Below are 25288 nucleotides of genomic sequence, written 5' to 3'. Positions count from 1 at the left end.
TTTCAGTTCCAAGCGTCAAACAATGAAGCTGAGTACGAAGCATTATTGGCCGGCCTAAGGATGTGTAAAGCGGCCGGGGCAACCAAAGTTGAAGTATGCTCGGACTCCCGGCTAATAGTTCACCAAGTCAATGGTGGTTTCGAAGCCAGGGAGCCGGCCATGATGAAGTACATGCAGCTAGTGAAAGATGAGGCCGAGAGCCTAGAACATTTCTCTCTCAGACAAGTTCCTCGTTCAGAGAATCATCAAGCAGACGCTCTCTCCAAATTGGCTTCCTCGGCATCATGTGATACTCTTAGATTAGTGTTTTGGGAAGTAAAGGAGAAAAGGAGCATTGATGCCGAGCCCGTTCAGATAATAGATAGAAGTTCAACCTGGATGGATGGAATTATTTCCTACTTAAGGGATGGAATACTTCCGGACGATCCAAAAGAGAGTTGGCTAATGAGGAGGAGAGCGGCCTGGTTCGAGATGAAGGATGGGGAACTATTCAAAAGAGCCTTTGTGAAGCCTTACCTTAAGTGTATAACTCCTGAAAGAGGGCATGAAGTGTTGGACGACCTTCATCAGGGACATTGTGGCTCACATATTGGAGGACGAGCCTTAGCTGAAAAAGCGACACATTTGGGTTATTACTGGCGGAGCTTGAATTCGGACGCCATGAAAATGGTGAAAAAATGTGACAAGTGCTAGAGATTTTCGACCCTCATTCATCGTCCAGCAAATAGTCTATCAGCCATCAGTAGTCCGCTTCCTTTTGCTAAATGGGGCATGGACATTTTGGGGCCGTATACTCCTGCATCCGGCCAGAGACGATATGTACTAGTGGCAATAGACTACTTCACTAAATGGGTTGAAGCTGAGGCCATCCGGGGCATTAAATGGACGGATGTGTCAGCCTTCATTTGGAAGAGTATAATCACTCGGTATGGAATACCTCAGTCAATGGTGTTCGACAATGGACCTCAGTTTGAGACGCGCCAACTCAATGAATGGTTGGGGGACCAGGGCATAACTCATTGTTTTGCCTCAGTCGGCCGACCACAAGCCAATGGTCAAGTTGAGGCCTATAACAAGTTGATTTCAAATGGGATCAAGCGCAAGCTTAAAAAAGCAGGCGGCCTATGGGCAGACGAGTTGGTCAATGTGCTATGGTCCATACGAACAACAGCAAAGAGTTCTACAGGGGAGACTCCATTCTTTTTGGTCTATGGAGCTGAGGCTGTACTCCCAATTGAAATGTACGAGCCCACTTGGCGAGTAATGCTTTATGATGAATCGGCCAATTGGGAGGCCATGAAGACCGCCCTAGACTTTCTTCCAGAAGCTAGGGGCAATGCGGCGCTTAGGCATGAAATTTATCGCTTAAGGATGACAAGGGCATATAATCGCCGAGTGTTTAAGCGGCCGCTCAAAATGGGGGATCTAGTGTTGAGAAAAATGGAAGCTGTTGGCCGTGCCAATGAGGACGGCAAGTTGACCCCAAATTGGGAGGGGCCGTACCGAATTAGGGAAGAAGTCCGAGACGGCACATATCGCCTTGAGGCAATTGATGGCCGTCAGATCCCACGGACATGGAACACTGACAACCTGAAGAAATATCATGTTTAAGTTTTTATTTCTTTAAGTACTTAGCCAAAAAGCTGTTTATACAGCTAGGTCTACTGACCGAGCCTTGTAATTAAAGCCATACGGCCAAAACAATGTACCTTTGACAAAATTAATGAAAAGTCAGGCATTGTTGAACTATTTATTTGCCTGTTATTATTTATGATTAAAGGCCGAATGAAATGATTTACTAAGTTGCTTCCAATATGGCAACACGGCTTACCATTCTTACTAAATGGCCGAAGTGAAAAGGAAGCAAGGTTGCTCCCAATATAGCAATTCGGCCACACAAAAAAAAAAAAAAAAAAAAAAAAAAAAAAAAAAAAAAAAAACTGATTTAATTCAGAGAACAAACTCTATGCGGACGATTAAGGCAAGGTATTCCGAACTTGTGTAGAAAGCAAGTGTCCTTTACAAATAGGGCAAGGGCATACCTAGGCATTTGGCCCGGCCGAGCAAGGAATCTCTAAGTTGAGATAATACTTAGGATTTCTAGGGTGCGTCCGAGCGATAGATTCAACGGACTGCTCGTACCATGATAGCCGAACGGCCAATTAAATTGATTCGGTGCTTCACCTAGTCCAAGGGCAATCATTACTATGATTTTATTAACTTACTAGTCGTCATACCCTTTTAAGGCATAAAAACTACCAAGTTAATCAAACCACTTAGAGAATGGACTAGGCGAACACCGAATAAAGGGGCATACCCCTAGGAACGTACGAAAAGGCATAATATTGAGACGTACGAAAATCATTCAAAAAACGCAAAATTGCAAAGAATTGCCAAGTATGAAACAAAGGTGAAAGAACCGCGCAAAGGCGGACAAAATTTTCATTAATAGGACCGCACAAAGGCGGCCATAATGTTTACAATACCGCTCTAACAGGCGGCTTCAAATTAAAAACAAAAAAAAGAGAAGTACAGAATAAGCTAAGTACAAAGTAAGCTGAAAAAAGAAGGAAAGCTTGAGAGCTGAGCAGACGGCTGCTGGAGGACCTGAGCTCTACTTAGCCGTATTATCTTTGGCAGGCTCCTCCGCATTCTTGGCGTCCTCGGCCTTGGCAGCCCCGTCGTCCGCCTCCTCCTCATCCCCGTCCTCTCCGGACTCGGGGGAAGTAACTACCAGCTCAGGAGGAGGCATGCCGGCCTTCTTTGCCTCTTCTCTGAAGCAGACGTACTGAAGCCGCTTCTTGAAGCGTTCCTCATAATTGGCGGCTTCACCTTCGTCCACCATCAAGTCAAAGGCATCGAAGAAGTATGCCTTAAGTCTGTCTTCAACATCTTGCTCAATGCGAACGATCTCTTCCGCGCTGGGTGGCCGAGGAGTTTTAAGTTGCTCCTCATAGTCCGCAATGGACTTCCTTAAGGTCTTAACCTCGACCTTCAGCGCGTCCGCTTCATCTAGAGCAGACTTAAGGTTGGCTTGGGCCAACTTCAGCTCACTCTTCAAGGCTTCAGACGCCTCGAAGCCCAACCTCCACTTCTCCTTCTCCAGGACGGCCTCGTCCCTTTCACCCCTCATGGCCTCCCTAGCCAAGGAGTCTTGTTCGAGTGCCTTGCCCAGTTTGACCAGGTCCTCTGTTTGCCGCGCCGCTTTGTCGGACAGCGCGGTTATTTGGGTCTCAAAATGTACCCTTTGGACGGCGGCAGTCCCAGTTACAGCATCCTCGGCTTTCCTGATTTCGAGCCAAGCTTGCTTCAACCGCTCGTTCTCTTTGTCCTTCCAGTCAAGGAAGGCGTTCAAGCGGAGGAAAAGCTGCGGACAGTAGAAGGAAAATTAGTCAAATAACAAGAAAATACACTAAGTGTTGGAAAGGAAAATGCGATAAAATAGGAGCGTACCTCGGTACTACAGTTAACCATGGGGCCGAGGAACCCCTCATTGATCCCCCGCAGCTTGTCACGCTGCGCTTGGGGGACCGCGCGAACCATGGCCTCGCGCATGGACTTTCTGTCCGCACCAGTCAGTGACTGGCCGGGCATCCTCAGTTGCATCTCCTCTGATATATCTGCGGACGACCGTGCAAGAAGAGTTAGCTAAAATTTACAAGTAAATAAAGATGTACAAAAATAAAGAAACAAGAAAGGCTAACCAGTGGAGAAGCTTGGAGGAGAGAGATTGATGGGAGGAGGCGGCAAAGAGGCCTCCCCGTCATTTTCTAGACGACCAGCATCAGCATCGCTGGCCGACTGACTGGCATTTAGCCAGTCAGATTTTTTGACTATCTCGACCCCCGCAACCGTGAAGGGGCCGGTCATTTTTTCTGGGGTTGACTTATCCCCACCGTCCGAAGGGACGGACTCATCGTGGACCTGATCAGCAACAGGTTCCACGGGCTTGGAGGCCCCGCTTTGTGTCAGCCGGGGTTGTTCTCCTTGAGACTGCATTGTAGCAGTCTGCGACTTCGCCTTAGCCGCGGTTTGTGAAGACGTCTTGGAAGCAACCGTCTTCCTCCTTTTGGATGCGTTCGCATCAGCAGTGGGCGTGGCCGGCTGCTTCCTCCTAGCCTTCGGAGTAGAGAAGGACTGCAAAAATACAACCAAAGTTAGAAAAATTTTACAAGGCAAAGTATATGCTTGCGTCCGTGTGAATTGGGGAAGGAGCTCCCTTCCAGCATGCTTGAACGGACGTAAAGCGTCCGTGCAAACTCAGGAAGCAGGCTCCTCCCAATATAGCAGAACGGACACAATGAGGAAGGAGAAATTCAAAAAATAAACTAAGTGTTTACCTCCTTGAGTTGCTCGTACATCTTGAAACGAGCCTTGTATCTGGCCAGGTCCACCTCGGACATCTCCACTTCCCCTTTTTGGGCCGAGTCCAGCATAGCGTACGCCTCCGCTGCAAAGAGAAAAAAGCAAAAAAAGCAAAAGTGTTAGAATATTTTTCTAAAAACTCTACGTGCGTACAAAAAGTTTATATATCTAAGTGTCCACCTTGGGGCATGTTCTGGTACAGGCCGTACGCAGACATGAAGGTAGTGTCCCTAAGCCAGTTGGCAAGAAGAACCCAATGGCTAGGGACACGTTCAGTTTTGTTACCCCGCTTGACTCGGTTGACCTTGAAGTACTCAAGCTGGTGTTCGTGGCTTGGATGGATGGGCGGCTTGTCAGGTTTATGGTCCCCGCGTCCGAGCTGAATGGGATCCGGACGGCACTTGTTCATGCGGAGGTTAAACTCCACATCTTAAGTTTTGATGCGGTAGAATCGGTGCTTCCAGTCCCTCCATTTGCTGACACGGTCGACCACAACCATGTAATCCCTGGTCGCACTCAAGATGAGCCAACCATCCACATCCTTCTCCAGCCGAGTGAGTGAGTGCATCTCACAGAAGACTGCAAAGTCTGGCGTGAAACCCTTGTAGATGCACGTCACTAAGTACCCAAAAATATTCAACCAACTGTTTGGCGTCAGTTGGAAGAGGCCAATGTCGTATTCGTCCGGAATTGTCCGGACGAATGGATGAAGAGGGAAGCGAAGGCCCACATCCAAGGCGGCCCTGTAAACACAAAACGCCCGTTTGCGCGGCTTCTCCTCATCCCAGGTAGCCACAGCAATGGCTTTCCTGGGGACTTGTATTTCGAATCCCTCCCCCAAATGGAGGGACTCCTTGCACTTCTCAAAATCCTTTTTTAGGAACTTCAGGGCCGTCTCCCCAACCGTACAGGCGTACGGGTCCCTGAAGTTGTCAATGTTGGCGACGTTTTCCTCGGCCGCCGCCTCACCTTCGGCCGTCTCGCCCACGGCCTCTTTCTCAACTTCTTCTTCTTCCATTTGTTGAGAAGGAGCACTCCCAAACTCTGAAGACAACACCCTGTCCAGGTCTGCTGCCTCGGCCGAGCTTCGGCCTCTTGAGCTTTGTACGCCCATGGAAGAAGGAACGCCCTCCTCAACTAATGGACGCTTGCCGTTGTCCTTGGCAGCGTCCGCCTGATTTCCCGAAGGAGGGGCGCTGCGAATAGGCAGGACGGACGGTTCTCTGATTGAGATTCCTGTCAAGGGTCTGTCCGCCCCGCCCAGTTGAAGCAGGGGTTGAGAAGAAGAGGGGACGGACGAACCACAAGCGTCCGCCCCAGGATTGGAAGGGTTGTCTTTGCAGGCTACCAGTTCGGCCCCATCCATGACTGAACTGGCAAATTGAGGGAACCTAAGTTCCGGAGCAGGTGCGGACGAGGCGCCTTCAGCTTGTAGGCGTTCCTCGAAGGAAGAAGTGACCTCCACGGCCAAGTGATGAGAGCAAGTGGAGGCGGTCGTTGTTTGGGTGGTGGAGTCAGTCTCCACCATTGTACTTGGGTTACTAGGGTCATAAGGGACCCTAGGGTGAACCAGACTACCGTCTGGGTTCCTGGCCGCATGAAGATCGCGCGTACGCATTGTTCTTGCCATTGCCTGAGGGGACAGAGAAGAATAAGTGGGGGTGAGTATGTACACATCAGACATGGACTCACTCCAAGGAGGAGACAACTCTTCTCCGTCCACTCTAAACTCCTCAGTCCCAGGCGAACAGCCGGACTCATGAGGAGAGTCGGACGAAGCCGAGTATGGATCCAGAATTGAAGTAAAAGAAAAAGAAAACAAGTAAAAGTAAAAGAGAAAATGTAGACGGCCTACCTTTGTACGTTCTGAAAACTTTGAAGGTGGTGGTGAAGTTCTTGAAGATTGACCGGAAAACTCAAAAAATGCCCGGAAAACTCAGACTCACGGCAGCGCTCTTGAAGATTAAGGGAAAAATAACTTTCTCTCACTAGAATGCTCTGACTTCTCTCTAGAATTCACAATTGGGTAAGGTGTGAAAATGAGAATTCACCTCCCATATTTATAGAATGAATTCATGGGGGCAAAATGGTAAAACCATCTTTCCCGCCTAAACATTCAAACGGTAATTTCTTGAGAAAATTACTCGAAGAAAGGGACAGAACGACGTTAGAGTTCTGTTAACTTGTGAAAAAACCAGACGGAAATCATGGAACCCCATTGATGTGGCCGCTCTGGGTAGTTAGGAGATAAGCTCCTCCCAGAGTATCAGAACGTCCAGCCCCATTGCTGTGGCCGCTCTGGGTAGTTAGGAGATAAGCTCCTCCCAGAGTGTCAGAACGTCCAGCCTCATTGATGTGGCCGCTCTGGGTGGTTAGGAGATAAGCTCCTCCCAGAGTATCAGAACGTCCAGCCTCATTGCTGTGGCCGCTCTGGGTAGTTAGGAGATCAACTACTCCTAGAGTATGACGACGTCCATCCCAAAGTAAGTGGACGTCCAAATGAACTCAGAGGTTAAGCCTCTCTCAGAGTACGAGAACGTCAAGTACAAAGTATGGACGTCCAAATGAGCAAGAAGCCAAGATCATTCCAGACTACGAGTTGTTTAGGGTTAAAATACCCCAGGTACGTGAAAATACTAGCTATTAGCTACCAAGATCATTCCAGGTATTTTACCCCTTGTTTTTTTAATATTAGCTACCAAGTGAAAATACTTAGTGTTACAGTTGTTTAGGGTAAAAATACCCCAGGTACGTGGCCCAATCTCATAGTGACACGTGGCCCAGTAAAAAGGCGACACGTGGCCCAATGAGAGTGAGACACGTGTCCACCTGTCAGGGTGACACATGTCAGCCATCTCTAAACGCCCTAATACAACATCAGAAAGAGAAAAAGGCCCTGATGACCTCAGGCCCAAATCCCGAGAAACCCTTGAGAGTCGTAAAACAGCGCCACCCATGACACGTGGCAACCTCTGATTGCGCAGCCAATCATGTCACGAAATTCTAGGGCATAAACCCTAGAGGGGTACATGTTCCCACCCCTATAAATACCCCAATCATTTATGATGGGAGGGGTGGATGGTGACATAACATAAATATAGAGCATTAAAGAGCTCCAACTTCTCTCTACTTTCTCTCTCTAGCTTTTCCGATTTCTGATCTCTAACTTGATCGTCGGAGGCGAATATTCCGATAAACGGAATATTCGTTGTTTTGCAGGTGTCCACGTCTCGTTGCCAGGAGAACGTGACCAGTATCCGAGGAGTTCACAAAAAACCCCGAAACATTTGGCGCCGTCTGTGGGGATACTCGTCCGTTATGGCAATAGATGGTCAGACACCTAATACTGGTCCTCGCCCAGGCGAGGACGGATATGTAGAAGACATACGTACTACCATACATTCAAGCAATCCTTTGACTGCCTCATTTGAAGAGGCCGAGCAACCTCCTGTCACCCCAGCTGCCCTAATGGCCGAGCTGACTAAGCTCCGCAAGGAGTTGGCGGCTACCCAGCAAAAGGGGACAGGAGGCACTTCCAAGAAAGCCAACAACAAGACCAACGCAACTGATGCTGGTAACACCCCATTCCGCCGTTCGCATGGAAGGTCTCCCCGAGTCCCACGGACCAACTTCTCTAGCCTGTTGGCGAAAACACAGTCGGCTGGGGGGGGGGCAGACAGCCGACAAGAGTTGAGACTGAGCCGTCACAGCGTTTCAAAGACACAAGGGATTACATTCGGCACAGGCAAAGGGAGAGGGCCGCATACTCTGACACGGCCTCTACCCCAACCATGCCGGATGAAGTCTCCAACCAATCTTTCTCCCAATACACCAACACGTCCGTTTCCAGCAGGAGTCAAGCTGCTCATACTATCACTCCCGTTCCAGTTCAGCCATTACAATATTAGCCCCCTCAAGTACTCAATGGGTTGATACAGCCAACTCCCCAAGTCTTTGGGCAATATGGGCCTTATGGTCAGATGTTCGGCCAAGCTCTCTACCTGGCTGGAACGTCCGCTCAGCCTCACCCCATCGATTGGCAAATGCGTTTGTTGAATTTGGGAGATAAGCCGCCTCCGTTTTCGCAAGACATACTAGCGTCCCCTCAACCAGCAAAAGTGAAGAGTGTACTAGTGGGTGCCTATGATGGTACGGGCAACCCAGAGGAACACATTACCTCGTACAGGAACTTGATGTATTTGCAAAGTGTAGATGATGCTACATGGTGTAGATGCTTCCTGGCCACTCTCAAAGGGGTGGCCCAGGATTGGTTTAACAGCCTTCCAGCCGGATGCATCAATTGTTTTACCACCCTCAGTTTGTTGTTTGTGGGAAACTTCTCATACAACATCCCACCAAGAAAGACAAGTCTCAACTTGGCCACAATTGTCCAAGGAAAGAATGAAGGACTACGCTCGTACGTCCAAAGATTTAACCAAGAAAAAGCCCAAATTCATAATCTTCCGGACGAAATGGCTTACTCAGAATTTCTCCGGGGATTAAGGCATAATGGTTTTAAGTTTGATTTGGTAAGAAAAAAGATTCGGTCATACGCAGGTGTATTGCGGGAAGCCGAAGCCTATATTGAGGCCGCGGACTTTTGTTCGCTCACCAAATCAGAACAGCCGGCCAAGGGGGCTGAAAAGAAGCAATCTTATCAGCAAGACTCGGCCAGGCGAAAGAAAGAAGGAATCAAAAGAAAAGAAATTTGGGTAGCTGATGACAAGCAACCCAAGTCAAAGAAAAGCAAGACGTACGAGCCTCAGTATGAGTTCAACAAGGATGGCTACTCCATTTTGATGGAAATAAAGGACAAGTTTGAGTTTGAGAAGCCTCAGCCTTTGAGAGGCTCGGCCCAGTACAGAAACAAGAACAAGTATTGTCATTACCACAAGGATGTAGGTCATGACACGAACGATTGTATCAATCTGAAGAGGCTGTTGGATAAGTTGGCCGACAAGGGTCTGCTGAAACCTTATGTGACCAAGTCCAAATTCACCTACGAACGGACACACAACACGTCCGAGAAAAAGCAACAAAGTGATAAGAAAAATGACAAGGAAGATGATGGGAATAGCACTGATTCAGGTTTTGTGGCCGTGATATCAGGAGGCTTTGCTTCAGGCGGCCCTACCATGAAAGGAATCAAGCAGGATGCTCGAAATTTGTCAAATGTGATGCAAACGGACGCCGTTAAGGCCGAGCCATTTCCTGAAGTGATCATAAGTGAGGCTGACCATGGAGAGGTCAGGGCTTTGCACAATGATCCCATGGTCTTTGTCATGAAGATAACAAATTTGAAGGTGGGACAAATATTGATTGATACGGGAAGTTCGGCCGATATCATCAGCCTGTCTGCCCTAAGGAATTTAAGCTTCCCAGAAGATGCTCTCCAGGATATCACTCACCCCTTGGTAGGATTTGGGGGGAGTGTCATTCATCCGGTCGGACGGATTGATCTTCCAATCCGCTTCGGGCAGAAGGGAGAGGGGAGAGACATGGTCGTCTGCTTCCTTGTTGTTAAAGAGTTGATCGGCTACAACGTCATCCTTGGTCGCCCCACTCTGAATGCAGCCAAGGCGGTTATAGTGCCTCACTTAATGCTGTTGAAGTTTGAAAGGTCGGACGGAAAAATTGGAACAATCCAAGGAAGTCAGAGAATGGCTAAGGAATGTAATCAGCTGGCCCTGAAGCCAACAGCGCGCAGCCCAAAACTGTCCGAGCCAAAGGAAGAAGGAACCTCACTCCGAGCATACCAGGTCGGCCAGAAGTGTAAGGTGGCCAGGGCAGAAGAAGCCTAGCAATTAATGACTATCGGTCGGCCAGATGAGTTGAGGCCCCAGCCGGCCGGCAGCCACCAGGATATAGTGCTTGACTCCAACCACCCAGAACGGACAGTTAGTGTTGGCACTATAGCCTTGGGATTGCTTGGGGATGAGTTAGTCCAGCTGTTAAGAGAATTCAAAGACGTGTTTGCGTTTGAAGTTGGTGAAATGCCAGGAATAAGTCCTGACCTGGCCGTGCACAAGCTGGCCGTGAATCCTCTGATAAAGCCTGTCCGGCAGAAGAAGAGAAATCACGGAGAAGAGAGGAATCAGGCGGCCGCAGTAGAGGTAAAAAAGCTGCTGGACACCGGTTTCATTCGGCAGTGCTTTTACCCAGATTGGGTGGCCAATGTAGTTCTTGTGAAAAAGCCGAATGGGACTTGGAGGATGTGCGTGGATTACACGGACTTGAACAAGGCGTATCCTAAGGATAGCTTCCCCTTGCCTAAGATTGACCGTTTGGTTGACTCTACGACCGGACACGCCCTAATGAGTTTCATGGACGCATACTCCGGATTCCACCAAATTCCTTTGTGGGAAGAAGATCAAGAGAAAACAGCGTTTGTGACCGAGCAGGGGTTGTATTGTTATAAAGTTATGCCATTCGGCCTCAAGAACGCCCCTGCTACATTTCAGAGGCTTGTTAATACAGTCTTTAGAGACCAGATCGGCCAAAACATGGAGGCATACATTGATGACATGATTGTCAAGTCAAAAGAGACGGCCGACCATCTCAAGGATCTACGAGAAACGTTCACCGAACTCAGGCGGCATAAGATGATGTTAAATCCAAAGAAGTGTGTATTTGGTGTTGAGTCCGGCAAGTTTCTCGGATTTTTGATTGATCAACGTGGAATTGAGGCCAACCCTGAAAAAATTCAAGCCGTCCTTGACATGAAGTCTCCGAGAACAATCAAGGAAGTGCAAAGACTGACCGGCTGTTTAGCAGCCCTTGAAAGATTTTTGTCAAAGTCAGGGGATAAGTGCCGTTACTTTTTTCAAACCATTAAGAAGAAAGCCATGTTCGAGTGGACGGAGGAGGCCGAGGAAGCATTCGTACAGTTGAAGAGTCACTTGCATACATTGCCTCGCCTCGTCAGTCCGCTCAGGAATGAGAAGCTATACATCTATCTTGCCATCTCTGAACACTCTCTAAGTGCCGTCCTTCTTGCTGAAAGGGACGGCCATCAGGTCCCAGTATATTTTATCAGCCATGTACTTCATAATGTTGAGCTTAAGTACCCCCCAATTGAAAAATTTGGCCTGGCCTTATACATGGCATCAAAGAAGCTGCGGCCGTATTTTTTGGCACATTCAATTGTGGTCTATACAGACCAACCCTTGAAGAAGTCGTTCTCAACATTAGAGGCGAGTGGCCGCATGCTCAAGTGGGCCTTGGAGCTCAGAGGTTTTGACCTTGTGTTTGAACCAAGGAAGGCAATCAAGGGGCAAGCTTTTGCGGATTTTTTAGCTGAAATGACACGGCCTGATCTTCAGCCGGCCGGGGACCAAGTCTGGAAAGTGTTTGTGGATGGTAGTGCAACAGCGACCGGGTGTGGCGCTGGTATTATATGTGAATCTCCTGAGGGAGACAAGTATGAGTACGCGTTGAGATTTCAGTTCCAAGCGTCAAACAATGAAGCTGAGTACGAAGCATTATTGGCCGGCCTAAGGATGTGTAAAGCGGCCGGGGCAACCAAAGTTGAAGTATGCTCGGACTCCCGGCTAATAGTTCACCAAGTCAATGGTGGTTTCGAAGCCAGGGAGCCGGCCATGATGAAGTACATGCAGCTAGTAAAAGATGAGGCCGAGAGCCTAGAACATTTCTCTCTCAAACAAGTTCCTCGTTCAGAGAATCATCAAGCAGACGCCCTCTCCAAATTGGCTTCCTCGGCATCATGTGATACTCCAAGATTAGTGTTTTGGGAAGTAAAGGAGAAAAGGAGCATTGATGCCGAGCCCGTTCAGATAATAGATAGAAGTTCAACCTGGATGGATGGAATTATTTCCTACTTAAGGGATGGAATACTTCCGGACGATCCAAAAGAGAGTTGGCTAATGAAGAGGAGAGCGGCCTGGTTCGAGATGAAGGATGGGGAACTATTCAAAAGAGCCTTTGTGAAGCCTTACCTTAAGTGTATAACTCCTGAAAGAGGGCATGAAGTGTTGGACGACCTTCATCAGGGACATTGTGGCTCACATATTGGAGGACGAGCCTTAGCTGAAAAAGCGACACATTTGGGTTATTACTGGCGGAGCTTGAATTCGGACGCCATGAAAATGGTGAAAAAATGTGACAAGTGCCAGAGATTTTCGACCCTCATTCATCGTCCAGCAAATAGTCTATCAGCCATCAGTAGTCCGCTTTCTTTTGCTAAATGGGGCATGGACATTTTGGGGCCGTATACTCCTGCATCCGGCCAGAGACGATATGTACTAGTGGCAATAGACTACTTCACTAAATGGGTTGAAGCTGAGGCCATCCGGGGCATTAAATGGACGGATGTGTCAGCCTTCATTTGGAAGAGTATAATCACTCGGTATGGAATACCTCAGTCAATGGTGTTCGACAATGGACCTCAGTTTGAGACGCGCCAACTCAATGAATGGTTGGGGGACCAGGGCATAACTCATTGTTTTGCCTCAGTCGGCCGACCACAAGCCAATGGTCAAGTTGAGGCCTATAACAAGTTGATTTCAAATGGGATCAAGCGCAAGCTTAAAAAAGCAGGCGGCCTATGGGCAGACGAGTTGGTCAATGTGCTATGGTCCATACGAACAACAGCAAAGAGTTCTACAGGGGAGACTCCATTCTTTTTGGTCTATGGAGCTGAGGCTGTACTCCCAATTGAAATGTACGAGCCCACTTGGCGAGTAATGCTTTATGATGAATCGGCCAATTGGGAGGCCATGAAGACCGCCCTAGACTTTCTTCCAGAAGCTAGGGGCAATGCGGCGCTTAGGCATGAAATTTATCGCTTAAGGATGACAAGGGCATATAATCGCCGAGTGTTTAAGCGGCCGCTCAAAATGGGGGATCTAGTGTTGAGAAAAATGGAAGCTGTTGGCCGTGCCAATGAGGACGGCAAGTTGACCCCAAATTGGGAGGGGCCGTACCGAATTAGGGAAGAAGTCCGAGACAGCACATATCGCCTTGAGGCAATTGATGGCCGTCAGATCCCACGGACATGGAACACTGACAACCTGAAGAAATATCATGTTTAAGTTTTTATTTCTTTAAGTACTTAGCCAAAAAGCTGTTTATACAGCTAGGTCTACTGACCGAGCCTTGTAATTAAAGCCATACGGCCAAAACAATGTACCTTTGACAAAATTAATGAAAAGTCAGGCATTGTTGAACTATTTATTTGCCTGTTATTATTTATGATTAAAGGCCGAATGAAATGATTTACTAAGTTGCTTCCAATATGGCAACACGGCTTACCATTCTTACTAAATGGCCGAAGTGAAAAGGAAGCAAGGTTGCTCCCAATATAGCAATTCGGCCACACAAAAAAAAAAAAAAAAAAAAAAAAAAAAAAAAAAAAACTGATTTAATTCAGAGAACAAACTCTATGCGGACGATTAAGGCAAGGTATTCCGAACTTGTGTAGAAAGCAAGTGTCCTTTACAAATAGGGCAAGGGCATACCTAGGCATTTGGCCCGGCCGAGCAAGGAATCTCTAAGTTGAGATAATACTTAGGATTTCTAGGGTGCGTCCGAGCGATAGATTCAACGGACTGCTCGTACCATGATAGCCGAACGGCCAATTAAATTGATTCGGTGCTTCACCTAGTCCAAGGGCAATCATTACTATGATTTTATTAACTTGCTAGTCGTCATACCCTTTTAAGGCATAAAAACTACCAAGTTAATCAAACCACTTAGAGAATGGACTAGGCGAACACCGAATAAAGGGGCATACCCCTAGGAACGTACGAAAAGGCATAATATTGAGACGTACGAAAATCATTCAAAAAACGCAAAATTGCAAAGAATTGCCAAGTATGAAACAAAGGTGAAAGAACCGCGCAAAGGCGGACAAAATTTTCATTAATAGGACCGCACAAAGGCGGCCATAATGTTTACAATACCGCTCTAACAGGCGGCTTCAAATTAAAAACAAAAAAAAGAGAAGTACAGAATAAGCTAAGTACAAAGTAAGCTGAAAAAAGAAGGAAAGCTTGAGAGCTGAGCAGACGGCTGCTGGAGGACCTGAGCTCTACTTAGCCGTATTATCTTTGGCAGGCTCCTCCGCATTCTTGGCGTCCTCGGCCTTGGCAGCCCCGTCGTCCGCCTCCTCCTCATCCCCGTCCTCTCCGGACTCGGGGGAAGTAACTACCAGCTCAGGAGGAGGCATGCCGGCCTTCTTTGCCTCTTCTCTGAAGCAGACGTACTGAAGCCGCTTCTTGAAGCGTTCCTCATAATAGGCGGCTTCACCTTCGTCCACCATCAAGTCAAAGGCATCGAAGAAGTATGCCTTAAGTCTGTCTTCAACATCTTGCTCAATGCGGACGATCTCTTCCGCGCTGGGTGGCCGAGGAGTTTTAAGTTGCTCCTCATAGTCCGCAATGGACTTCCTTAAGGTCTCAACCTCGACCTTCAGCGCGTCCGCTTCATCTAGAGCAGACTTAAGGTTGGCTTGGGCCAACTTCAGCTCACTCTTCAAGGCTTCAGACGCCTCGAAGCCCAACCTCCACTTCTCCTTCTCCAGGACGGCCTCGTCCCTTTCAACCCTCAAGGCCTCCCTAGCCAAGGACTCTTGTTCGAGTGCCTTGCCCAGTTTGACCAGGTCCTCTGTTTGCCGCACCGCTTTGTCGGACAGCGCGGTTATTTGGGTCTCAAAATGTACCCTTTGGACGGCGGCAGTCCCAGTTACAGCATCCTCGGCTTTCCTGATTTCGAGCCAAGCTTGCTTCAACCGCTCGTTCTCTTTGTCCTTCCAGTCAAGGAAGGCGTTCAAGCGGAGGAAAAGCTGCGGACAGTAGAAGGAAAATTAGTCAAATAACAAGAAAATACACTAAGTGTTGGAAAGGAAAATGCGATAAAATAGGAGCGTACCTCGGCACTACAGTTAAGCATGGGGCCGAGGAACCCCTCATTGATCCCCCGCAGCTTGTCACGCTGCGCTTGGGGGACCGCGCGAACCATGGCCTCGCGCATGGCCTTCCTGTCCGCACCAGTCAGTGACTGGCCGGGCATCCTCAGTTACATCTCCTCTGATATATCTGCGGACGACCGTGCAAGAAGAGTTAGCTAAAATTTACAAGTAAATAAAGATGTACAAAAATAAAGAAACAAGAAAGGCTAACCAGTGGAGAAGCTTGGAGGAGAGAGATTGATGGGAGGAGGCGGCAAAGAGGCCTCCCCGTCGTTTTCTGGACGACCAGCATCAGCATCGCTGGCCGACTGACTGGCATTTAGCCAGTCAGATTTTTTGACTATCTCGACCCCCGCAACCGTGAAGGGGCCGGTCATTTTTTCTGGGGTTGACTTATCCCCACCGTCCGAAGGGACGGACTCATCGTGGACCTGATCAACAACAGGTTCCACGGGCTTGGAGGCCCCGCTTTGTGTCAGCCGGGGTTGTTCTCCTTGAGACTGCGTTGTAGCAGTCTGCGACTTCGCCTTAGCCGCGGTTTGTGAAGACGTCTTGGAAGCAACCGTCTTCCTCCTTTTGGATGCGTTCGCATCAGCAGTGGGCGTGGCCGGCTGCTTCCTCCTAGCCTTCGGAGTAGAGGAGGACTGCAAAAATACAACCAAAGTTAGAAAAATTTTACAAGGCAAAGTATATGCTTGCGTCCGTGTGAATTGGGGAAGGAGCTCCCTTCCAGCATGCTTGAACGGACGTAAAGCGTCCGTGCAAACTCAGGAAGCAGGCTCCTCCCAATATAGCAGAACGGACACAATGAGGAAGGAGAAATTCAAAAAATAAACTAAGTGTTTACCTCCTTGAGTTGCTCGTACATCTTGAAACGAGCCTTGTATCTGGCCAGGTCCACCTCGGACATCTCCACTTCCCCTTTTTGGGCCGAGTCCAGCATAGCGTACTCCTCCGCTGCAAAGAGAAAAAAGCAAAAAAAGCAAAAGTGTTAGAATATTTTTCTAAAAACTCTACGTGCGTACAAAAAGTTTATATATCTAAGTGTCCACCTTGGGGCATGTTCTGGTAAGGCCGTACGCAGACATGAAGGTAGTGTCCCTAAGCCAGTTGGCAAGAGGAACCCAATGGCTAGGGACACGTTCAGTTTTGTTACCCCGCTTGACTCGGTTGACCTTGAAGTACTCGAGCTGGTGTTCGTGGCTTGGATGGATGGGCGGCTTGTCAGGTTTATGGTCCCCGCGTCCGAGATGAATGGGATCCGGACGGCACTTGTTCATGCGGAGGTTGAACTCCGCATCTTGAGTTTTGATGCGGTAGAATCGGTGCTTCCAGTCCCTCCATTTGCTGACACGGTCGACCACAACCATGTAATCCCTGGTCGCACTCAAGATGAGCCAACCATCCACATCCTTCTCCAGCCGAGTGAGTGAGTGCATCTCACAGAAGACTGTAAAGTCTGGCGTGAAACCCTTGCAGATGCACGTCACTAAGTACCCAAAAATATTCAACCAACTGTTTGGCGTCAGTTGGAAGAGGCCAATGTCGTATTCGTCCGGAATTGTCCGGACGAATGGATGAAGAGGGAAGCGAAGGCCCACATCCAAGGCGGCCCTGTAAACACAAAACGCCCGTTTGCGCGGCTTCTCCTCATCCCAGGTAGCCACAGCAATGGCTTTCCTGGGGACTTGTATTTCGAATCCCTCCCCCAAATGGAGGGACTCCTTGCACTTCTCAAAATCCTTTTTTAGGAACTTCAGGGCCGTCTCCCGGCCCGTACAGGCGTACGGGTCCCTGAAGTTGTCAATGTTGGCGACGTTTTCCTCGGCCGCCGCCTCACCTTCGGCCGTCTCGCCCACGGCCTCTTTCTCAACTTCTTCTTCTTCCATTTGTTGAGAAGGAGCACTCCCAAACTCTGAAGACAGCACCCTGTCCAGGTCTGCTGCCTCGGCCGAGCTTCGGCCTCTTGAGCTTTGTACGCCCATGGAAGAAGGAACGCCCTCCTCAACTAATGGACGCTTGCCGTTGTCCTTGGCAGCGTCCGCCTGATTTCCCGAAGGAGGGGCGCTGCGAATAGGCAGGACGGACGGTTCTCTGATTGAAATTCCTGTCAAGGGTCTGTCCGCCCCGCCCAGTTGAAGCAGGGGTTGAGAAGAAGAGGGGACGGACGAACCACAAGCGTCCGCCCCAGGATTGGAAGGGTTGTCTTTGCAGGCTACCAGTTCGGCCCCATCCATGACTGAACTGGCAAATTGAGGGAACCTAAGTTCCGGAGCAGGTGCGGACGAGGCGCCTTCAGCTTGTAGGCGTTCCTCGAAGGAAGAAGTGACCTCCACGGCCAAGTGATGAGAGAAAGTGGAGGCGGTCGTTGTTTGGGTGGTGGAGTCAGTCTCCACCATTGTACTTGGGTTACTAGGGTCATAAGGGACCCTAGGGTGAACCAGACTACCGTCTGGGTTCCTGGCCGCATGAAGATCGCGCGTACGCATTGTTCTTGCCATTGCCTGAGGGGACAGAGAAGAATAAGTGGGGGTGAGTATGTACACATCAGACATGGACTCACTCCAAGGAGGAGACAACTCTTCTCCGTCCACTCTAAACTCCTCAGTCCCAGGCGAACGGCCGGACTCATGAGGAGAGTCGGACGAAGCCGAGTATGGATCCAGAATTGAAGTAAAAGAAAAAGAAAACAAGTAAAAGTAAAAGAGAAAATGTAGACGGCCTACCTTTGTACGTTCTGAAAACTTTGAAGGTGGTGGTGAAGTTCTTGAAGATTGACCGGAAAACTCAAAAAATGCCCGGAAAACTCAGACTCACGGCGGCGCTCTTGAAGATTAAGGGAAAAATAACTTTCTCTCACTAGAATGCTCTGACTTCTCTCTAGAATTCACAATTGGGTAAGGTGTGAAAATGAGAATTCACCTCCCATATTTATAGAATGAATTCATGGGGGCAAAATGGTAAAACCATCTTTCCCGCCTAAACATTCAAACGGTAATTTCTTGAGAAATTACTCGAAGAAAGGGACAGAACGACGTTAGAGTTCTGTTAACTTGTGAAAAAACCAGACGGACAATTGACGGCACGTCAAAGTGAGTTGAAATGAGTTAAGTGACAAATTCAAGAGTTTTACACCTTCAACACTTAGTCTCCAAAACTTGAGAATATCTAAGAGAACAATGCGTCCGCCCAGTTCTCAGACGATTCAGACGTACGCAGCATGATTAAAGAGCCGGAGGGTACGTCTGAAATCATGGAAGCCCCATTGCTGTGGCCGCTCTGGGTAGTTAGGAGATAAGCTCCTCCCAGAGTATCAGAACGTCCAGCCCCATTGTTGTGGCCGCTCTGGGTAGTTAGGAGATAAGCTCCTCCCAGAGTGTCAGAACGTCTAGCCTCATTGTTGTGGCCGCTCTGGGTGGTTAGGAGATAAGCTCCTCCCAGAGTATCAGAACGTCCAGCCTCATTGCTATGGCCGCTCTGGGTAGTTAGGAGATCAACTCCTCCTAGAGTATGAGGACGTCCATCCCAAAGTAAGTGGACGTCCAAATGAACTCAGAGGTTAAGCCTCTCTCAAAGTACGAGAACGTCCAGTACAAAGTATGGACGTCCAAATGAGCAAGAAGCCAAGATCATTCCAGACTACGAGTTGTTTAGGGTTAAAATACCCCAGGTACGTGAAAATACTAGCTATTAGCTACCAAGATCATTCCAGGTATTTTACCCCTTGTTTTTTTAATATTAGCTACCAAGTGAAAATACTTAGTGTTACAGTTGTTTAGGGTAAAAATACCCCAGGTACGTGGCCCAATCTCATAGTGACACGTGGCCCAGTAAAAAGGCGACACGTGGCCCAATGAGAGTGAGACACGTGTCCACCTGTCAGGGTGACACATGTCAGCCATCTCTAAACGCCCTAATACAACATCAGAAAGAGAAAAAGGCCCTGATGACCTCAGGCCCAAATCCCGAGAAACCCTTGAGAGTCGTAAAACAGCGCCACCCATGACACGTGGCAACCTCTGATTGCGCAGCCAATCATGTCACGAAATTCTAGGGCATAAACCCTAGAGGGGTACATGTTCCCACCCCTATAAATACCCCAATCATTTATGATGGGAGGGGTGGATGGTGACATAACATAAATATAGAGCATTAAAGAGCTCCATCTTCTCTCTACTTTCTCTCTCTAGCTTTTCCGATTTCTGATCTCTAACTTGATCGTCGGAGGCGAATATTCCGATAAACGGAATATTCGTTGTTTTGCAGGTGTCCACGTCTCGTTGCCAGGAGAACGTGACCAGTATCCGAGGAGTTCACAAAAAACCCCGAAACAACAGTCAGCAAATTTCCTCCAATCAAGACCAGATTTTTGAGCATAAATAATCCTTTCAATATGATAGATATGATTTAAATCAAAAGGCAAATCTTTTTCTAGTTTAACAAGAAAGGTAGAATACTTTTTGGCTAAAGCAATTTGGATTCCATTAATTCTTGCCACCAATCTTCTTTTTTGATTAGTGATATTTCCAAATATATCATGATTCCAATTTTTTATATTAGATAAAAATTCTAATCTACCTTTTAGGAAATCATAACCATGCATATCCCAATTTTTTACAAAAAATTCAGAAAATTCTTTATGTTCTAACCAAGCAGCTTTGCATCTAAAAGGAAAAGGGCCACCTTTACGATTATTAAAAACAGAAATTAAAGTAGGACAGTGATCAGAGTAAGTGCGAGCTAGATGAGATACCTGAGTACTGGGGTAAGTATTCAGCCAACTTGGATTCCCTAATGCCCTGTCTAGACGTTCTTGGATAAGATCAAGACCTTCCCTAGCATTATGCCAGGTGAAAGGATTACCAGAGAAACCAAGATCAACCATGCATGCAGCCTCAACTAACTTGTTGAGATCAGAACACTGAGTTTGCCTAAACCTTAAGCCACCAGACTTCTCAAAAGGCTTAGTAACCTCATTGAGATCCTCCATGAATAGCTATGGGGTATCATCAGGAGGTAGAGATGCTTGAATATCATTCCAAAGTTTATGTCTTTGAGCAGGACTTGAAGGGGCATGAACAGCAGACAATAAGATCTCCTTACTATCAGGAGAAAACTTAAACAGAGCATGAAAGTAGTTTTTTGTTTCACCTTCAACATAATCAATCAACTCCACATTTCTATTGTACATTAACCATATCCCTCCCCTAAGACCATTAGGGTTGACAAATTGAAAGGAATCAAACCCCAGCAATTTAGCTACTTTTTCAGCACGTATACCATTACTCTTAGTCTCCAAAAGTATAAAAATACTAGGTTTATGAGTAGAAATTACCTCCCAAGCATGGGGAATGAACTCATTCCGTGTAGCACCTCGCACATTCCAAAGGACAATCTTCATGTTTAAGTCGGGAAAATCAGGCACAGGGTTTCCATTGCAGAACAAAATGTCAAATTTGTCCCACTCCTTCCAGGACCTATTATCGAAGGCCTAAAATTAGGTTTCCATTTGGTGATCATAAGGTAATGATCCAAAATAAACCAAGGACCCCCAAGCATGGCTCGTTCATAATCATCTTGGATAGAAAATCTAAACAAATAGACATCCTTTCCTAGATCTATAACCTCAAGAGATCCTTTTGGTCTCCACATAGCTCGGACTCTTTGTGTTATAAAAGATGGACGAACTGAAATTCCAAAGCATTTTCCCATCAAGGTTAGCCTCCAAGGTTTCCTTAATTTTTCCAGAGTATCCTTATGAAAAGAAATTGCCTTTAAAGGATCAGGTGGAGGAAGATCCTCATCTTCCCATTCAGTTGAAGTAATGACAATTTTTTGCGCCTCAGAAAACCACTGAGAAGAGGATCTAACTGCTTCACGAAAAGATTGTTTAATCATAGGAGGAGGTCTTACTCCCTGATTACCTTCAACTTCTTCATCTAACATAGTAACATCATTCGGAGATGTGTTATTTGTAGCATTAGAGGCATCTATGTGATCAGTGGGATCAACATGATTCAGAATCATGTTTGTATCAACTGAAATAGCAGAATTAACAACATGCAAGTTACTATTATCAGCTATGGTAGCATCATGCACGACCGAATCACTGTTGAATTCGAGAGGTACTGTTGATTCCATGAAAATGAACTCAATAGAAAGAAAAGAAAAGAACTAGAACTAAAACCATACAGGGCAGAAAGTAAAACTCGAAGACTGAATACCTGTAAAAGAAAAAACAATTTGAGGAAGAAAGCAATCTAAATCCCTAACAAAGGCTCCCAAGGCCTCCTTGCCTAAGCAAGAAGAAAAACCCTTGATGACCTTTGAGAGAGAGAGAGAGAAAGCTAGAGAGAGAAGACATTTTCCAGGCAGGACATCTTGATATTATTACCCTAACCCTGAGGAGTATTTTGTTTTCATAAACAACACCTAAAGTCCCAAGTCCCACTTGGTGAGCCAAGTATAAGTACATAATCTTGAAATATTGATGACAGTCCCCACTATTAATACGAATGTCTTGCTTCCTTGAGATGTGGAATAGCATTGGATAGTCTGCGATCTTCAGTTCACGTAATCTTCGAATCATGACAATCTTCAAAATTACTAATAGTAGCATCTCTTTCTTGATTTGTGGGTTAACTTTGGATAGGCTGCTACGGTGTATATAAATATAATTAAGTAGTACCTTAGCTTAGAGTACCCACAGCCATTAACTATTTGGGTGGTTATTAAGAGAGAGAAAATGAAAATATTAATAAAATATTGAGGAGAGAGAAATTATTGGGGTATCAATTGAATAACCAGGTTATTCAAATAACCGGTTATGTATATGGTCATGCAATTTTTTTTTTGCTTTTTGGTTGACATGGATGGCTAAGATTTTGACACGTAATACAAATATCAATGGTTGAGATTTGCTCTGAATTTATAACCGTTGTAATTTTTGTAACGGCCATAATTTTTAAAAAACAATTCTAAAAAAAAAAAATACACCAACGGCTCTATTTTATTTTTCTCTATAAAATGAGCCCAATATTGAAGTATTTTGAAACAACTTTTTTTTAAGTGAAAATTACTCTTCTTATTAGCAAATTGTGTTAAGATGAACATTCCAAAATCTAACAGAAAAAAAAATCCACAAAATCTCATAACTCATCACAACCCCAAAATAATCCAAATCCTCAACCTTACTATTCTAATCTTCCAATTGATCTCAACTCAGATTTAGATACAAATTTTCAAAATTTTCCGAATTACGGTTCACAAAATCTCAATTTCTCAAATCCAAGTACTTTCACTCCGTTTCCTTTTCAACCACCACAAAATCCTAATTATTCAAATTCTCCAAATGTTATCCCATCTTTTGAAAATATTCAAATCTCTCAAATTGATTCAACATTTCCCATGTCTCAACATTTTTCTATGTCACAAGGTGATGGTGCATTTCCGAGTTTCGATTGTTCATACACATCGAATGCATCAGATGACGAAAATGAACCAGAAGTTGAAGAAGGCGAAGGTAATGAAAGAGGTAATGAAGGAGGCAATCAAGATGGAAGGAAAATTTTTTGGTCAAAAGCTGAAGAAGTGGTTCTTGTGAAGGCTTGGCTTGAGGTTAGTCAAAATAAAAAAACTAACACTAACCAAAAGGGGGATGTTTTTTGGAGGAAAATTGAGGAAATGTATAATAATGTTAGACTATACAAACAAAGGTGTTTCGAAGAAGGTACTGATCGGGTAACTGTAGACACTCATTTGTGTCTCCCCAAAACCAAACCCAGTGATGAATACCTGTCACGTCGAAACATAATTGAATAAGGTGAAAGTGATTTGAAAGTCGAGTGTTGCGGTTTAGTTTTAATTAAATTCTTTTCTCTCTGTTTTTGAAAATGACCTTATTTATTTGAAAACGTCCATTTCAGTTTATTTTGGTCCATGATAAGGGTCCAATAATGGTGTAGATGGATGGAGCTCGAAGAGACCTTTCCAATGATACATTATAAGCCCGATTCCGATGAATATTGAGGAAGTTATGGCCAAAATACTAAACTGGGCCCAGTTATTTATTTTAATACGGCCCAATGATCTAGTGGAGGGCCCAATACTAATTATTATTCCTAAAATTATTAGGATTAATTATAGTTTTATAGAAGTTTCTAGAAAGTTCCTTTTAATTCTAATATTATTAGATTTAATAATTAATTATTTTTAAAAGATTTTTATTTGGAATAAAATATTGTTTTATTATCTTAAAAATATATTTTATCTTCTGTACGGATTCCGTAGATCAAGTTGATTAAAGATCGGATTCCGCGTGAAGAAAAACACGCTAATACAGGCTGTCGCCGCGCGACAGACCCTGTCGCCGCGCGACAGAGTCAATTCCTGGCGACAGCGTGGAGTTTTATTCCTTATCAAATTCTATGTTTTTCCGGATTATTTTCATTATAAATAGCGTCCGGATTCCTGTTTTCAGAAATCATTCACAATCATCTACAAACAATACTCTCAATACTCTTTCTTAATTCTCTCTATTCCCTCTCAAGAATTACTTAATTCTTTTCTTTCTCTCTCTTTCTAAACAACCTTTTTTCAAATACAATATTCCGCATTCACAAGACTTAGAGTCTCTTAGCCAAGTTCGAAGTTGCCTTCGCCCTAGACGTGAAAGGTTGATAATTTCTGAGGGTTTGGTCCAAAACTAGTCAAAACTTTGTTTAATTTGATTTTAATTTGATTCTTTAATTATTGTTTATTATTTTCATTGAAGTTTACTAACTTGTGTATTTTGTTATTAGAAAGAGGTACCAGGCTTCAAAGTATGTAATCTTATTACTCTCTTTCAATGTAGAAAGCATGATTATTATTGTTTTATATTCCTAGTATCATGTTAGGATGTTTTATATTCCTAGTATCATGTTAGGATGTTATTTTATGCTTTCTAGAATCATGTGTAGGATGCCTTTACTCTTTCTAATATCATGTTAGTATCATGTTAGGTTTAAAGCTTTGATCTTTATTGTTTAGTGACATACTAGGGTTTGTTATTAATCTTATTAGTATCATGCCTAGGATCTTGCTATTGTTATTAAGCTTTATTATGCCTTATCATGCTATTATCGTTATTATTATTATTGCTTTATTTATTATGTTGCTTGATATATATTTTTTGTTATTGCTTGATCACACCTTTTATGATTGTTAAAGGGAATTTGTACTTGAAATCACGCTTAATAAGATAATTATTAATCTGGTTTAGGTTAATGTGATTTTAACTCAAGTGATCGCCAATAATAGTATTATTTGTGCATTAATATTCAACCAACATAGATAAACAGGGTAGGTTCAATATAATGTTTGTATGTTATTCGAAAAGCGCGCATGAATACGAGCAGAACAAAGTAGAGGCCTATTTTATAGGGCGGGTCCTTTCTTTTGTAGATTGGATTCGTACCCTCATCCACGGACCCTATTTGGTTCAAGACCTTATGGAGTAGTTGACGGTCCTTTGGATTGTCTTTTGGGTTTACAAGTTCCTAAAACTTGTTGGCGACTCTTTTTGCTCTTTTTCTTTCCCTTTGGAACGCCACCGTACTTTAGTGTATGATCACAGTGGGGTTCAAGTTTGGGGTTATCGTAATGCTTGAAATATTCCCTACAGTTTTTGGCGACTCCACTGGGGAGGATTTCTATTTATATTCCTGAAATTTATTTAATTTTGGCAATTATTTAGAATGAGCGGATGAGACTCGAAAAATTCTAAGTATTTCATGTGCGTGATTTGATTAACATTATTGTCATATGCATTAAAAGGTCCTCATGGGAGTACCCCATGAGTCAATCCATAGGAATTTTACACGTAGGAAATTTGAGAAATATCTTTCATGACTAGAATCGAAAAGATGATGCGAAATTTGGAAAATTCGAAGAACACAGAAACTTGCCAAGGCATGTAGGAACTAGCGTCTAGAAAACAGGGCTTGTCGCCCGTAA

At 45.4% G+C, this 25288-nt stretch overlaps 1 protein-coding gene across 1 annotated transcript in view; it reads right to left on the bottom strand.

The window, feature by feature from the left end:
• LOC145571346 (uncharacterized) overlaps positions 1-20282 on the bottom strand; it is a 34897-nt gene extending 14615 nt beyond the window's left edge. Inside the window, exons 1-4 of the mRNA XM_081630395.1 lie at positions 19871-20282; positions 16194-16249; positions 15044-15166; positions 3245-3367 (exon numbers count right to left, since the gene is read on the bottom strand). Of these exons, the coding sequence (XP_081486521.1) occupies positions 3245-3367; positions 15044-15166; positions 16194-16249; positions 19871-20282 (714 nt within the window). The remainder of the gene's footprint in view (positions 1-3244; positions 3368-15043; positions 15167-16193; positions 16250-19870) is intronic.
• Between the last annotated feature and the right edge of the window lie 5006 nt (positions 20283-25288).

This window comes from Chenopodium album, chromosome 12, assembly GCF_948465745.1.
Source record: "Chenopodium album chromosome 12, dcCheAlbu1.1, whole genome shotgun sequence".
NCBI lineage: Eukaryota > Viridiplantae > Streptophyta > Magnoliopsida > Caryophyllales > Amaranthaceae > Chenopodium > Chenopodium album.
This window is presented reverse-complemented; position numbering and strand designations above follow the sequence as displayed.